We start from the raw sequence: 14,451 nt of genomic DNA on the forward strand, positions 1-14,451 counted from the left end.
GAATGTCCTGAGTTGTTTCATATAATTAAAATTTTATGTTTATCTGAATCCAAGCTATTCAAATAGACTCTCTCCGCTTGTGAGCAGAGGAACTTGGAGGGAAAATACAGTGTTATTTATCTAAGATTTCTCTAAATCCCTGTCCAAAGCAGCCATGAAAGAATACGATGACTGTAAATTAATTTCTTGTCCTGCTGAAGGGGAGAATAAAAGTCTTATGCATAGGTTTCCTTCTGCAGTTCCATGTCTACATGATGTGAAACTCTTGAACCTAGAGCTTGATTTAGGAACAGACATCTGTAAGATTCTTGTCTTCTTAGGTCTTGAATTATTCAGGGTTATAATTTATTGTACTAATTCTACTTAGCAAGCTGGTAGATTGGAACTGCATTTTTTTTTCTTTGTAAATACCTAGAATCCTGAGACATGAAAATATTAAGACTAGGGATCCTTCCAGCATTCAAAACAAATGGGATATTTGTAGAGAAAAAGAATCTAAGTGAACAATTTATTTTCTAGGAGCATAATTAAAACTGTAGCTCCATTCAGCTCCTCAGGGCTGCAAGACACCAGGCTTTGCAGAAGGCTTTCTGTAGTTGTCAGGGGATACAGTTTAATTAATCTGGGAACTAATCTCCCAAAGTGCTGAGCAACTTCAGCTGCCATATTGTACCTAGTGGTGGCAGATTTTTTAAGGAGAATTAGGTAACTTCTCAATGTTTTTAATTCAATTGGATGTGGTGCATTGGCCGCTCTGGATATCCCAATAGCTTTAAAAGGGTGAGCCTGGAGTGCCAGCTCTCAGACCCTGGCAGCTCTCATAGGTAATTTTGATGTCACTGCAGGAAGATGTAGCACTGCCTCCTTGCCTGGAGTGCTGCCAAGGATTTCCAAAGCTTCAACATTCAGTGGAGGAAGAAATGAACACCAATCCCTTCCCTAGTGTTTCTTTTGCTCTTTGTACCTGTTGTGCTTCCTCTCCCCAACCATGCTGGAGCTGCGCTCACTCTCTCTGGTGTGCAGCAGCTGCTTGCCTTTGGGTTTTCTTTTCCCTTGCCATCCCTCCCCCTTGCTGGATTCCAGCAGGCACTGTTGTTCTTCTGAGTTGGTGGTGGTGCAATGTCCACTGCCTGGCACCCTGGGGACTGTGGCAAAGGGAGGTTTGCCCTGCCAATGCGTGAATTCCGGGGCTGGCTATGGAAAACTGTGAGGAAGAGCAGCTAAGGGACTCTTGCACACCATGTGCAAGACTAGATAGATCTGTACTGACTTGGCAGGGGATGTGCTGTATTCTCTTTATGCATTATTTGAATGCTGCATTTGTTTTTAAAGCAGACAATATTTTGGTGAAAGGTGCTACAGACATTTATACTGTCAGTGTAGGCTACAGTCATTCCAACTTTAACAGCTCTTCAAGACTGATGATGGAACAAGTCTCCTTATGCTTTGAGGATATTGGTTTAAACCCATTTTTATAGTCAGTAGTCAATGAAATCCATCAGTTCCTCAACTTCTCTTAGTGATTTGTGTCAAACAAGCTCAGTTCTTACCACATGATGAAAAATATGTTTGAAAATTGTAACTGCAGCAATAAAACAAAAGCAGAAGGCTGTGCTTGGGATGCAGCAGAATCAAGATCAGACATGGGAGAGTGGAAGTATGAGGCCCAGGGTTTTAATCCCTCAACTGAACAGTGAAGCTTTGACACCATTTAAGAGACTGAACTTCTGTTTGTTTGATTGAGTCTGCATTTCAATTAAAATCTCTGTATGTGAAGGGATTTAACCAGCAGTGTATCTGATCCACAGGTGGGGTGGAGCTTAGTACAGAGATTTGTGGCTTGTGGCCCTTTTTACTTTCTGTTCTTTGTGATCTTCTTTTGCAGTGGGAGGCATTTACACTGTGATCCAGACAAAAGCCAAAACTACAGCAGATGAATGGGGCGAAAACTATTTCCTGATTGGCCCCTATTTTGAGCAGAATGTGAAGACTCAGGTGGAATTCTGTGAGCCTCCAAACCCTGCAATTAAGAAGGCGATGGACACCATGAAAAGCCAAGGGTGTCAGGTAAATCAGATGTGCTGCTGCTTCCCAGGGCAACAAATCTGACTCTGAGGAGATTAAAGTTTGGGTTAATGCTCTTGTCGTTCCACTTGACACAGCAGTCCTGGTCAATGTCACAATGGGAAAGGCTCGGAATCCACTGTTAGAACAGCAGAGTCAATTCATTAAAGGTTATTTTTGAGGAAGAACCAGTTCATCCAATTACGGGTTTTAACAGTCATTTATCTGCAAGGCTGCTTAATTGGATTAATGAGTTATTTATCTGGTCTCTAAGCACGGTGAGATTTTAGTAGATATAATATGACCTTACTTTGACTGAGCCCTTACATTTCACATTCTTGCATGGGAGTGAGAAGAGCATTCCAGTAGCTCTCAATTTTTCTTATGTATCATAATACATATGAGCTGAAAGCCAGAAAGGAACTTGAGAAAAGCGCCCACCTGACAAACACAGGGAGTGGATTCATCTCCCTTTCCAATATGATTTTAACCAGTGTTTTCTGTGTGATCTCATAGCCTTTCTGAGACTCAGTTTCTCCAACAATAAAATAGGAATAAACTTCTTCCTATAAAGATTATCTGCTAAAAGAAATGGAACCTGTTGTGTTGATGGGCAGTTATTAAGCTGCAAGCAGCTTTGGCTGAAAATGGGTGGAGGGTAACTCGTGCTAAATTTGACCTCCTTTCTTGAAGCCCTCATCAGAGATGTAGAACTGACCTGCACTCTGGCTCAGTGTTGAGTCCCTCAGAGATGCGAGTTTGCAGGAGGAAAAATTGTCTGCTCATAATGTGTGCTGAACAGAGGTGGAGAGCACTGAGAGGCAGAAGCAAGGAAGCATGCTTCCTGTTGCTGGGGGGACTGACACACTTCAGTGTAGAGATTCCTAAAGTTCTTGTGCTGCCACCAGCTGTGGCACTGGCACTGTGTTGTCTCCTTTGTAAGAGCAGTTCTGCTGTTCTTAGGATCTAGTGCCCTGTTATGCAGATGGTTTTTGTTGGATGAGTATGTGCCACAGCTAGGAAAGTGTCTGCTGGGGACACTGACATGATGCTTGTATTGTTCAGGCTCAAACTGAAAGGTCCAATCTGCCATTTCTTATTTTCATCAGATTTTCATAGGTGATTGATCAAGTTTCCCATGTTGCCTCTGCAAGCTGTGCAACACTCCTTTGTCTGGAAAACAGCTGAAGTCTTGTGGGGCAGATTGATTGCAATGCTTTATGTTATTCCAGCAATAAATCCCATTTAATCAGCCACCTCTGCCAGCCCAACATGTGCATTGTGCTGCTGGAGTATTCATATACAGCAGCAAATCTGTCCCAGGGACGTCAAATATAGCTTTGATCTCCAATAATGACGCTCTAGTTTCCAGGAGCTGCACTTATCCTATTAACATTTATGTCTGGATTTTGCTTATGCATCACAATGGATGGTTTTAAACTGGGGGGCCTAGGAATGCTTCCAAACTTCTCAGGTCAGGTATGTTCCTTGCCACAACCCGACCACATATTTAGATGAAGTCTGGGTCCCTGCTTTTTAACCTCATTTTCCTGAATAGCAAATCTGGACAGTCTGAAATAAATACATGAGGAGTGAAAAGGAGCAAACCTGTCTTTTTTTATGCCTTGTGCTTTCTGTGAAAATAGGCCAAGAGATTTTATCTCATTTGTTTTCAAGACCTGACCTCTCTTCAGCTCATTGGCGCGTCAGGGCTGGGTTCAACCCCTGAGGTCCCAGCCGTTTTGATGGTGGATTTAATGTGAAATAATTCGACTTTGCAGACTGTAGTGTGGGCCCAGCTGGGTTGGGAGGGCAGGTGAGGGCAGTGAAGTTGTAAATACTCTTAGAAATGTTTAGCTATACCAATGCAGATAAAGTAGGAAAGCTGCATTTTTAGCCTGATGTAATTTTAGGTATTGAGGTACCTTCTGATTGATCCTTCCACTCTTCCAACTGGAAGTGGAAATCCTTCCCCTCTGTGCTGCTTGAGAAGAAGGAAGAAATGTCATGGTATGTACAGGTGCCAAGCATCAGTCCTACAAAACCTCTCCCTAGTAATCTAGCATAAATAGCAAAAGACTGGAGACAAATATGAATGAAAGAAAACAATAATTTTGAAATAAGAATAAAAGTGGCATAGTTCAATAAGAACAGAAGACCTCATTATTCAAGCAAGTGCAGTCTTCCTAACCTCCCCCCCCCCCCCCATGGGAAAAAAGTTAATATTGCAATGAAAATCTAAAATGATAGTCTTAAAAATAAAATGTTCCTAAAGACTGCAGTTTCCTTTGTTCCAGTATTACTCCATGTATTTTGCAAGGAAAACCAGAAGTCCTGGGTGTGTAGGACTGTGAACACACATGTTCTTCGTGTGAAATACTTCAGATGTGATGGATGAAAATCGTTGTGCTAACTGGCCTTTACATTCACTTTAACATTTTCTTTCTATATCCTTGCCTCTTTTCCATAGGCCTTTTTTGGAAGATGGCTGATAGAGGGCAGCCCATATGTCTTACTGTTTGATATAGGATCAGCAGCTTGGAATCTGGACAAGTGGAAAGGTGAATTTTGGGAAGTCAGCAACATAGGAATCCCTTTTCATGACCGAGAAGCCAATGATGCTGTGATTTTTGGATCATTAACAGCCTGGTTTTTAAAAGAGGTACAGTTTTTAAATCTAGAGCTTTGCAGACCAAAACTGCTTTGACATGTGGTTCCTATTCTCCAGACAGAAAACTATGATTTTAAGGAAGTTGATCTTGATGTAGATCAAATTTGTATTTAAAACTTAAATGTTAAGTGGTCATTTAATTATATTTTTCCAGAAGAAGGGCAGTGGAGCTGCCCAGTGTGGAGTCTGAGTGACTGTGCTTGTCAGAACCCTCTGACACTCTAGAAAGGTGTCTCTTCTGAGACACTAGAAAGGCACAGGTTTTTCCTGGGCTAAGGATTAGGCCTGATGGGAATCAAGGCAATGACCACTTAAAATTGTACTGTTTTGTCACAAGAAGGAGAGCAAGCATACAGAAGACTTCGCAAAAAAAAAAAGGGTTTTCTGGAGCTGGGATGGTTGATAGGATAATGCATGTTTCATATATTTCTTTCTATTTTCAGCTTTCCTGTCAGTTTGATGACAAGCCCAGTATAATTGCCCACTTCCACGAGTGGCAGGCAGGAGTGGGTTTAATCCTGTCTCGATCGCAGAAACTTCCCGTCGCCACAATTTTTACTACACATGCGACTCTGCTTGGGAGATACCTCTGTGCAGCCAGTATTGACTTCTACAACAATCTGGACCAGGTAGGAGACATTGTCCTTATTCTTCCCTGGTTTTTCTTTTTCAGCAAATTATCTCCTGGCTCCCTTTCTGTTTACTGTGTTATACCATTTATTGTATTTTCTCTTTTGTGTGATCACTTATGACTGACCCACAGCTGGATGTTGATTCTAGAGCATGAGAAATGGTACTTGTAAGACCATGAGGTGTCCAGGCATGAATGCCTCTGTGTCATCTGACAGGTCTGAAAGCTCAGTGGAAACTAGTAAAACCTATTCAGCTCTAGCCAACATCTGACCCTCACAGCACTCTTTCTTAATGTAACACAGTAGAAAAAATAACCAATAACCCTTCTCTTGATAAAAATTCCCTGGAATTGCAGTGGATGATGGTTGCTTTTGGTTTTTTCCCCCAGCCCGCTTCTTAATTTTAGCAAACCATAAAGAGTCCTTCTAATTCAAGCATTTCAGGTTGGGCCTAATTTGTAACTGGCAAATGTAGGAAGTATTTTCTGAGTTCAAAAGACCCACATTTGTTTCTTGGAATCTGTGTAAACTGTCTAGTGGTTTGGTTTTCACTGTTCTCTTTCCACTCAAAGTGTGACACAAACAATGTTGCAAGGACTCAAATTGTCTTTAGCACTGCTCTCATCAGGGGTACTTTGCATCATCTGGGATTTCTCATATGCTCGCAGGCAAACTTTAATTGAAGAGGTTTTTGCATTCCAGCACTTAGTGAAGCTAGAGGTAGTTAAAAGAATCACCTTATTCATTGTTCAGACACTTCCTTGGCTGAAATCTGTGAAGAAAATTACTTAGTTGGTAATTTTCAGCTGGGTATTTGAAACTTGCCACGCTGGGGAACTGTGTCTTCCAAAGACAAGGCCTAAGCATTTGTGTGCTACTGGCCTGACTCAGAAACAGAGATCATAGAAACATGGAATTGTCTGGGTTGGGTGGTAAACATCATCTCTTTCCATCCCCTGCCATGGGCAGGGACACCTTCCACTATCCCAGCTTGCTCAGAGCCCCATCCAGCCTGGCCTTGGACACTGCCAGGGATGGGGCAGCCACAGCTTCTCTGGGCAACCTGTGCCAGGGTCTCACCACCCTCACAGGGAACAATTTCTTCCTCATATCCAATCTAAACCTGGTCTCTGTCAGTGTGAAGCCATTGCCCCTTGTCCTGTCACTCCAGACCCTTGTAAATCATCTCGCCCAGTCTCCTAAATTAGTTATGGCTGTTGGGTGCATTAATGAGGCAGCATGAATACCACAGTCCTGCTGTGTAGGAGTCCAGACATTCCTGCTCCCTCATGGTCTCTTCATGTGTACATATGCATAATATAGAATGGTTTGGTTGATTTTGGTTAATTCAGTGAGCTGCAAGCAGTCCAGAATAGAGTCTGTTTTTCTCAAAGCTATTGTTTTTTTCTCTTCATGATAACTTTTGGGGGTCTCGCCCCTCTCTGTGTACTCAAAAGAAAAACTAATGATCTCACATCTGAGTGAACCTACAGATTTTTAATATATTTATAAACTAGCCACAGTATTAAAATAATTTTTTCTGTTCACATGTGGCATGGGCACCTTTATGCAAGAAGGCACTGTCCATCCTGCAAAGCCTCAGAAGTCCCATAGGCAACCATCAGCTATGTCACAAATACAGAAATGTCTGTTCAGATTTTATTCCGAGAATATGTGGAATGAAACATAAGTATAAATTTAAAATATTATTCTCAATTGCTGTAAATAATATTTAAGGGAAGAAAACTGTGGATTTCTAGGCCATCATGCTTTATACCCTCTGTGGGCTGATATTTAAATCTACCAATAGAGGAAATGATATCAAGCTGTTATACCATTGTTTAACATTCCTATAGGGTGCTAAAACTCTTCCTGGAAAAGTTAACTATCTTAGTGAGGGCTCCTTTGGCAGTGAAAAGGTCATCTTGGCCCAAAAGTCAGTTGAGACACAAGAGGTTGATCTAGAGTACCATAATTAAATAAGAGAGAGCTAAATCTTCAGACCTATTCTTGTTGCTGCCTTCTAGCAGCAATCTGTTTAGGTCAAACAAGCAATATGTCAGTGAAGAAGATTCTTTAGGGCTTCCTAATGTTTAATCTTTGGAGGAAACAATATTTTGTTAGAGCACATCATCCCCTTCCACCCCAAAGTAAAATAGCTGGGTTTCCTGTTTCAGTGCTATTGCAGAAATGTTTTCTTTTGAAGTATAATTACGTTTGGCCAGTGTTTCACAGTTAGAACACAGTTCCCACCAGGCAGCAGCTGAGATGGGGAGAAAGATGCAGCTGCAGGATGTGTTGTGCCAGACGTCACAGCAAAATGGTTGCAGCACAGAATGGAAGTGCGTGGCTTTATTGTGCCTAGACACAATCTGGCATGTACAGCTCATACAGAGAAAAGAGGAAACCTCATGTCTCTGTTTCTAGTCCCCAACACAGTCCACAAAATGCTGAGTTAGGACGCCTGGTAGGCAGTTCTACACCACCCACACAGTGCAGGACTCTCCCACTGCAGTGTCAAATCATCCCAGTAGATAAGCAGGGCCAGAAGATGCAAGATCAGTAGAGTTGTGAACTGTAGGCTACCAAAACTCCTTCTTTCATGAGCTCAGGGCACATGTCAGCCTGTAATCTGTAAGAGGACATTTTCTGGGAGGCTGCAAGCCCAGTCAGCATAGTAGAGGAGAGCTGTGGATGGTTGGATGATGGGAGGGTGCATTATGGATGTAAGACTGTAATGTTGTGCGAGTCCTGACCTCTTCCTGAGCCATCTGCTCTTTGCCTCAATCAGAGATGGGATCCTGGTTCTTAGGCAGCATTACAGCTTAACAACTGGACATGGCACTCAGGGCTGTGCTTTAATTGACAAGGTGGTGAGTGGTAAAAGGTTGGACTTGGTGATCTTGGAGGTCTTTTCCAACCTTAATGGTTCTGGGTTACTGTTTGAGCTTATACAATTCTATTCTTACAGTTTTAACCCAGTTCATCTGGACTGGCTGGAATTTACCTGCCTCTGCTCCAGTGAGAACCTGGGTGTTAAACCCTTAGCAGGTGCCCAGAAACACAGTGACCACCAGAAGTAACACTGTTGTGTTACTATTTAGTGCATATTTTAGCTCCTAGATTCACATTTAATTCACTCTCATCTCTGAGAAAGGAAGGGAGGGAAAACCAAAAGCGTAAAACAGAGGGTGACTTGTACAGTAACTGGCAGTGTCTTTATTTTTATCTACTTTTAAACATTTGAAGAACTCTGGGTAGATGACTGGGCTGGGGACTGCTAACCAAACCTACGGATTACTGGCTTGAACTCTTCCAAACTCAACACTTCCTAATTTCAATAACAAGCAGGGTTTGTTATGAGTTTAATTCCCAAAAGAAGTTTAAGAACTTTTGTATGTCTAATTAGTCCAACCAGCAGGGCATTTTTCCTATTGTCCCAATGTCCCAATGTCCAGTGTCATTTTTACACTGGTGAGTGTAAGGTTTTTTTGTTGACATGGTAAACTGAACCAGTTATTCCTAGCTAACTCCTAGGTAAAAGTTAGGAATTTCTGTGAAAAAGATCTCTGAGTCTGTTGAGCCTTTCTCTCTTCAGGAGGAATTGACTTCTCAGCTGAAAATCGAGAATGTTACTTTTTTATTGTTTTTCCCATTGTTTAAAGGGACCGATTCAGTTTTTTGTTTGATTGTTTGTTTAGTTTGGTTGGGGATGTTTTGGTATCCTTTCATCCCTCTAGAGTTTTAAATAGACCAGCACTTTCCATAAATTCATTGATCCAGACAAGTTCCTAGGTGAATAGGCAGCTCATTTTGGGAAATTATTTAACCTGGAATTTCATCTGAGAGGCCATCATCTGAAATGATTTTTGGGACCACTGGCCTGGCATAATGGAGAGGTTTGTATGCTTTAGCCTCTGATGCTCCTTACTAAAAAACCACTTTGAGTTTAATGGGAGAAGTGTTCCAAGGAGAAGGAAAAAAAGGTTAGTCATATTCTTCATTGCCTTTTTCCTTAGGTTGCCCTGCCGATGTGTAAAACTTCTGTTTAGAACTTGGAACATTTTCATTCAGCTCACGCAGGTGCAGCTGAATCCACTTTGCAAAGTGGTAGAAAATCCTGTTCCAAGAAGTCTAAATGGAAAAGTACTAAAAATTCCAATGAAAATTAATAGCCAAGAGCTTTTTTGCTGACAGTATCTCACTCCACTTAGTGCTGTACTGTCCAGTTTGTCACTGAGCTCACTGTTACACAAAGCTAATCCTCTTTGTCAGCAGAGCAGCTGATGGAAATCTGATTTAAGCCAGGAAGCGTAAATTTCATTCTCTTTTGGCCTGGCAGAGCTATACCAGAATGGATGTTCTCTTTGCACAAGGTAACAGTCAACTGGAGGTAAATTTGATGTAAGCTGGATTTTAAAGGAGTAGTTGTTACCTAATTCAGACATTGGCAGCCAGTGAGATTATGCTGGAAGCAAAAATGTTTCCATTCTACCTTTTAGTAGGTAAGGAATCTGAACTTCAAACCAGTCTCTGTTCCTTGGTCCTGCAGAATCACTTTGAACTTGAGTGTACCACTGTTTTAAAAGACCAAGAGAGATTATTTCATTCTGTGTTTAAAACCCTCATGCATCAAACCTGTACCTTTCATTTGAATTATGAAATATTTACAGAGATATTATCCATTCTCGAGGTAAGGTTTAAATGCTGAGGGTAGTATGTATTATTTCTGCAAAGGTGTCACAGTTTTATTTAGGAAAATTGCACATTTTAATTCCAGTTTGAATTTGTATTGGTTCAACTTCTGTTGGTTTTCACCATACTTTTTTTTCTTTAGGAAGGCATAGCCTAATGTCAGTATCTAGAGATTCTATGCAGACTGTAACAAATAATTTATCTGTCTTTCAGAAAAGTATTTACATAGCTAATATAGTCCTTCCTCCTTTTCCACTCTCAAATGATTTTTGTGGTTTGGAAACACTTTGCTATTTGTCTTTAAAATTTTGAAGTAGGAATGGCTGATTTGGATTTAGTACTTCAGCAACTGTTTCCAGAAGAAACATGATGCCAGTATTCCATAACTGCTCAATATTCTCTTCTTTTTTCACTCCTAGTTCACCGTAGCTGTCTTAAACAGAATATCATGCTGGGAGGCTCAGTGATTACCTGCTGTGCCCCTTAACATGTTGAATTTAAGGCATGAATGAGATGTTATGCTCATTACATGGATCCACATAAAGGACGGAAACAAGCTGAAATTTTCCCTCAGAATTGCACTGCAGAAAATGCAAATTTTATTCCAAAGCATTATACCTGTGGAACATCTTCCTGTTTTGCTTTGAAATTAGAGTGGACTTATAAATGAGTCATTTCCCCTTCTAATCCATGCCATCTTGTAAATTCTAATAATCGGCTTGGTTTCTATACCAGTCAGGGAAGGAGGGGATCCTCCAATAAATTTACAGGGAGGTGGATTTTGAAGTTGTTAGTCTTTAAATATCACTGAGGGAAGAAATGGTTGGACTTAAGGATCTTAAGAACCTTTTCCACCCTAAAGGGTTCTGTAAACAGGTCATCTGACTTCGATCTGTTTTCTCTTGATGCAGCTGTCATCTGTGGCTGTGCTAGTGTTCCCATTTGCTGATAACAGCAAACAAACAAAAGCGGGTGTGACGCACTTCACGGGTATCTCGCTTTGCTCTCGCTGAACATGAAGGATATGGAGCAGAGTTCACGGGAGCCTGAGCTGGGCTGGACAGAGAGCAGGGCTGAATGCTGAGAGGAACATTAGGGTGGGCGTGAGGAGCTGCCCGGCTGTCCTGCTGGTTTCAGCATATTGCCCCATCCCCACAGTGCCTCTAGCTCTGGAGCTAAAATTGTCACAGCAGGCTCAGCTGTCTTTGTACAGGACTGGGTGGGTTAAATTTGTCACCTGCACTGTCTCATCAATTAATTTTCATTTAACCTGCCCTTCAACTTGGCTAAGGCTCTTTTCTGAAGTCGCTTGTCTAGCCTGCTCAGAAGCGCCCAGTTCTTACTCCACATTATAAGTGAGGTCAAAAGTCAAGGTCTTGCTTTACTGATCGGTGCTGGAAGCTGCTGGAGAGTGAGAGCAAATGAAATGTGAGAACCCCATGACCTATGTTTGTACTTCCTAGTAGATGTGGAATTGTGTACCTTTGCAAAAACATGCCAAAAGTCACACAAGCGTATGCAAGATAAAATACTTCCCTTTTCCAAAAGATGGAAAAATGAAAAGCAACTTGATATGTGTTAAATATGTAAAGTCTTTTCATGCAATCACAGAAATAAAAGTTAACTAGAAATAAGTCAGAGCACTTAATCTTTTTTTTAACTTTTCTCCCAGTAAGGTTACAGGGAGTGTTTATCTACAGTTAGTGAATATGTCAGTTTTTAATCACATTTTGTAATTAAAACCCATTCTTGCTGAGAAAGGGAAAAGAGAAAGAAAACCCTTTGAAGTCTGACCAGCTATTTGTTTGCTAGCAATTTAAAAATTATTTTTAATAGAAAGCCAGATGTGTTTGAAAAGATTTGCATAGTTGTGACTGTGCAGTGGTGCCCATCCCATTCATGTGTTTGTTCAGCATGCTAAAGAACCACCCCATTTTGTATATTTTTGCACAGTGTGTTTGAACAATCAAAAATGCAGTTAAGAGCTGCTTGTGAATCAGTTTAGTGTAAACCAAGCACGATGCTGAGACGTGTGGCACTATAAGGAGTCAGATGAATTCCCCTCTATTTTTTCTCTTCTCCGTGCTCTTTCGGCCACTCGGCTTCTGTGGCAAATGAGATATATGTTCCAGAGGAAATATAATCTTTTGTATTTCAAGCTCTAAGATTCTTACGGGGAATGTGGAAAATACGATACATGATGACACAACTGAGAAATGGTATCATGGTATTTAACACGTAATGTGGTAGAGTGTATTTGGCAAACGTGGAAAAGCTCTTGATATAGAGGATCATCAATACCAAAAAAAAGCATCTAGTTTCTTTGGAAGTTTTCAGCTGAGATTTTACTAGAGTCCTTTTTTTTTTTGGTCACACAAGGGTGATTAGAGTGGCACTTTCAGCTAATACAGTGAAAGCCACTTTCCCACAAGTAGTGGAGCACTGCTGCAGAATTAGAGCAGATAAAAGCAACTAACTTTGTTAGCAAAGCAGTTATAAGATACCTATATCTACATCTGTGTCTGCACCTATCTAAGTGAAAACAAGAAGTTTTTTGCTTCAATTTGAAATGGTTCACACTGGGTCAAATTTCTTACAGTATGTTCTGTACCAACATTAAGCATCTACTTGGCAGGACAGGTCATGGTCTAAATAGCTTTATTTCTGTCCAAGTTGCTAAAAACAACTGGCCATGGCAGGGGTCACACGATCCTAACTATAGAAAGTGCTGTCTGCCCTGGCTGTGATAAGGGTTAAATCTATTACAGTCCATGAAGTTACACAGTCAAATGCAATCAAAATCAGGCTGTGCAGCCAGCATTAGGCAGCGATCACGACAGAGCTCATTGAGTCGTTGTCACCCTCTGTGAAACTCACACAGTCCATTGGGTGCCCATGCTGTTGACCTTAGAGGGTCAAGACTTCTGTTTCCAGAGGTGAAACATCATGGAAGACTAAGAGGATTGTGATTTAGTTGAAAGCATTGACACCTTTTTTAGACTACGTTGTAACGTTTTTGCACTGGACACTGTTAGTGAACATTTGAACCTTTAAGCGTGGGCTCAAGGGAATTGTGCATTTTCTTTGCACCAGGATAACATAAGCTCAGTTTAAAAAAGGGTAGCTGCAAGGTTTAAAGGTGATTTAGAAATACTTTGGTGTTTGGAATGTCTTATCTAGCAGTTTAACTTACATCTGCCTCTAAAAATTAAGGGAGTTCAAACTGAAATATAAGAAGCAGCAAATAACAGTTGGATTTGGAGGAAGAACATCTCTGAGTGTCAGAAAATATCTCATTTTCTATTTTCTTTGTTCCCTTGGGATTTGTTACTGAGTCTTTACATCCTGCCTCTCCACCACAGCACCATTTCTCTCTTGCCTGTGATTTCTACCATTCTACCCAGTCCCCAGGTTCTGTCCTCATCCCCATTCTTTTTTTTCTTCTCTCCCCTTCAGCTACCAGCAACCTCCCTGCTCTCCCAAGTTTTCCAACGAGCCCAGGGAAGTTGCAACATGATATATTGCCAGCCAGCAGGCCAAATTCCACAGACCCTTACCTTTCATGGGATCATTAATTTAGGTTTCCTTCCATGGCAGAGCTGCCATTTTTTCAGGAAAAAAAGCAGGAACTGAGAGCTCTCTCACTCTTTCAAGCTTTTTGAAGTTGATAAAATAGTTCAAAAACCAGAATGACTAAACAGCAGCATGTTCACATGGTTCTCATTCCCTGGGGAAACCGAGCCTAGCAGGAGCAACCTTCCCTGAGGGAGACAGTCTGATGGTCACATCACACAGGCATGTTCTTTGTTTGTTTTGTTATATAACAGTTTGACATTGACAAGGAGGCTGGAGAGAGGCAGATTTACCATCGGTACTGTATGGAACGGGCATCTGTGCATTGTGCCCACGTGTTCACCACAGTGTCCCAGATCACAGCTACAGAAGCAGAACATATGCTTAAAAAAAGCCCTGGTAAGACCTGAATAATTTTTTTACTGTATTTCCTCCAAATGCCTGAATTTCTTTAGACTGAATGAACATAACAGAGACAGGTATGCAAACATGAGGAGAAAGGACACATGCACAGGTGTGTCTGGCTATGCTACAGGGATTAACCAATTTTCCATGGATGTTGGGCTTTTTTTGCCAGGACTCCTCAACTTCAGGAATTTTGTCTGTGGCAGGGTTTCCATGCTTTTAGAACTGAACCATGATAAGCTTCATATAGATAAAATATTTTCTATTAGGCCTAGAAGTAGAGTTTGAAAAATAGTTGTGCCCCCAATAATTTGTCTGGTTTTCCCCTTGGTATTAGTCTCATAAAATTTGAAACTTAGAAACCTTGTCCTGTTCCATGCATGGATTTTGAGTAAGGTCATGATCCCGGTT

The 14,451-nt window shown here is 41.2% G+C and overlaps 1 protein-coding gene across 1 annotated transcript in view; it reads left to right on the top strand.

Moving 5' to 3' along the window:
- The window catches only part of GYS2 (glycogen synthase 2), a gene marked incomplete at both ends in the record, with an annotated part of 42,434 nt that overhangs the window by 6,638 nt on the left and 21,345 nt on the right, over positions 1-14,451 (top strand). The window contains 4 exons of the mRNA XM_082280863.1: positions 1,886-2,067; positions 4,535-4,726; positions 5,179-5,364; positions 13,890-14,034. Of these exons, the coding sequence (XP_082136989.1) occupies positions 1,886-2,067; positions 4,535-4,726; positions 5,179-5,364; positions 13,890-14,034 (705 nt within the window). The remainder of the gene's footprint in view (positions 1-1,885; positions 2,068-4,534; positions 4,727-5,178; positions 5,365-13,889; positions 14,035-14,451) is intronic.

The sequence above is a fragment of the Coloeus monedula genome, assembly GCF_965178545.1.
Source record: "Coloeus monedula genome assembly, chromosome: 4".
Lineage (NCBI taxonomy): Eukaryota > Metazoa > Chordata > Aves > Passeriformes > Corvidae > Coloeus > Coloeus monedula.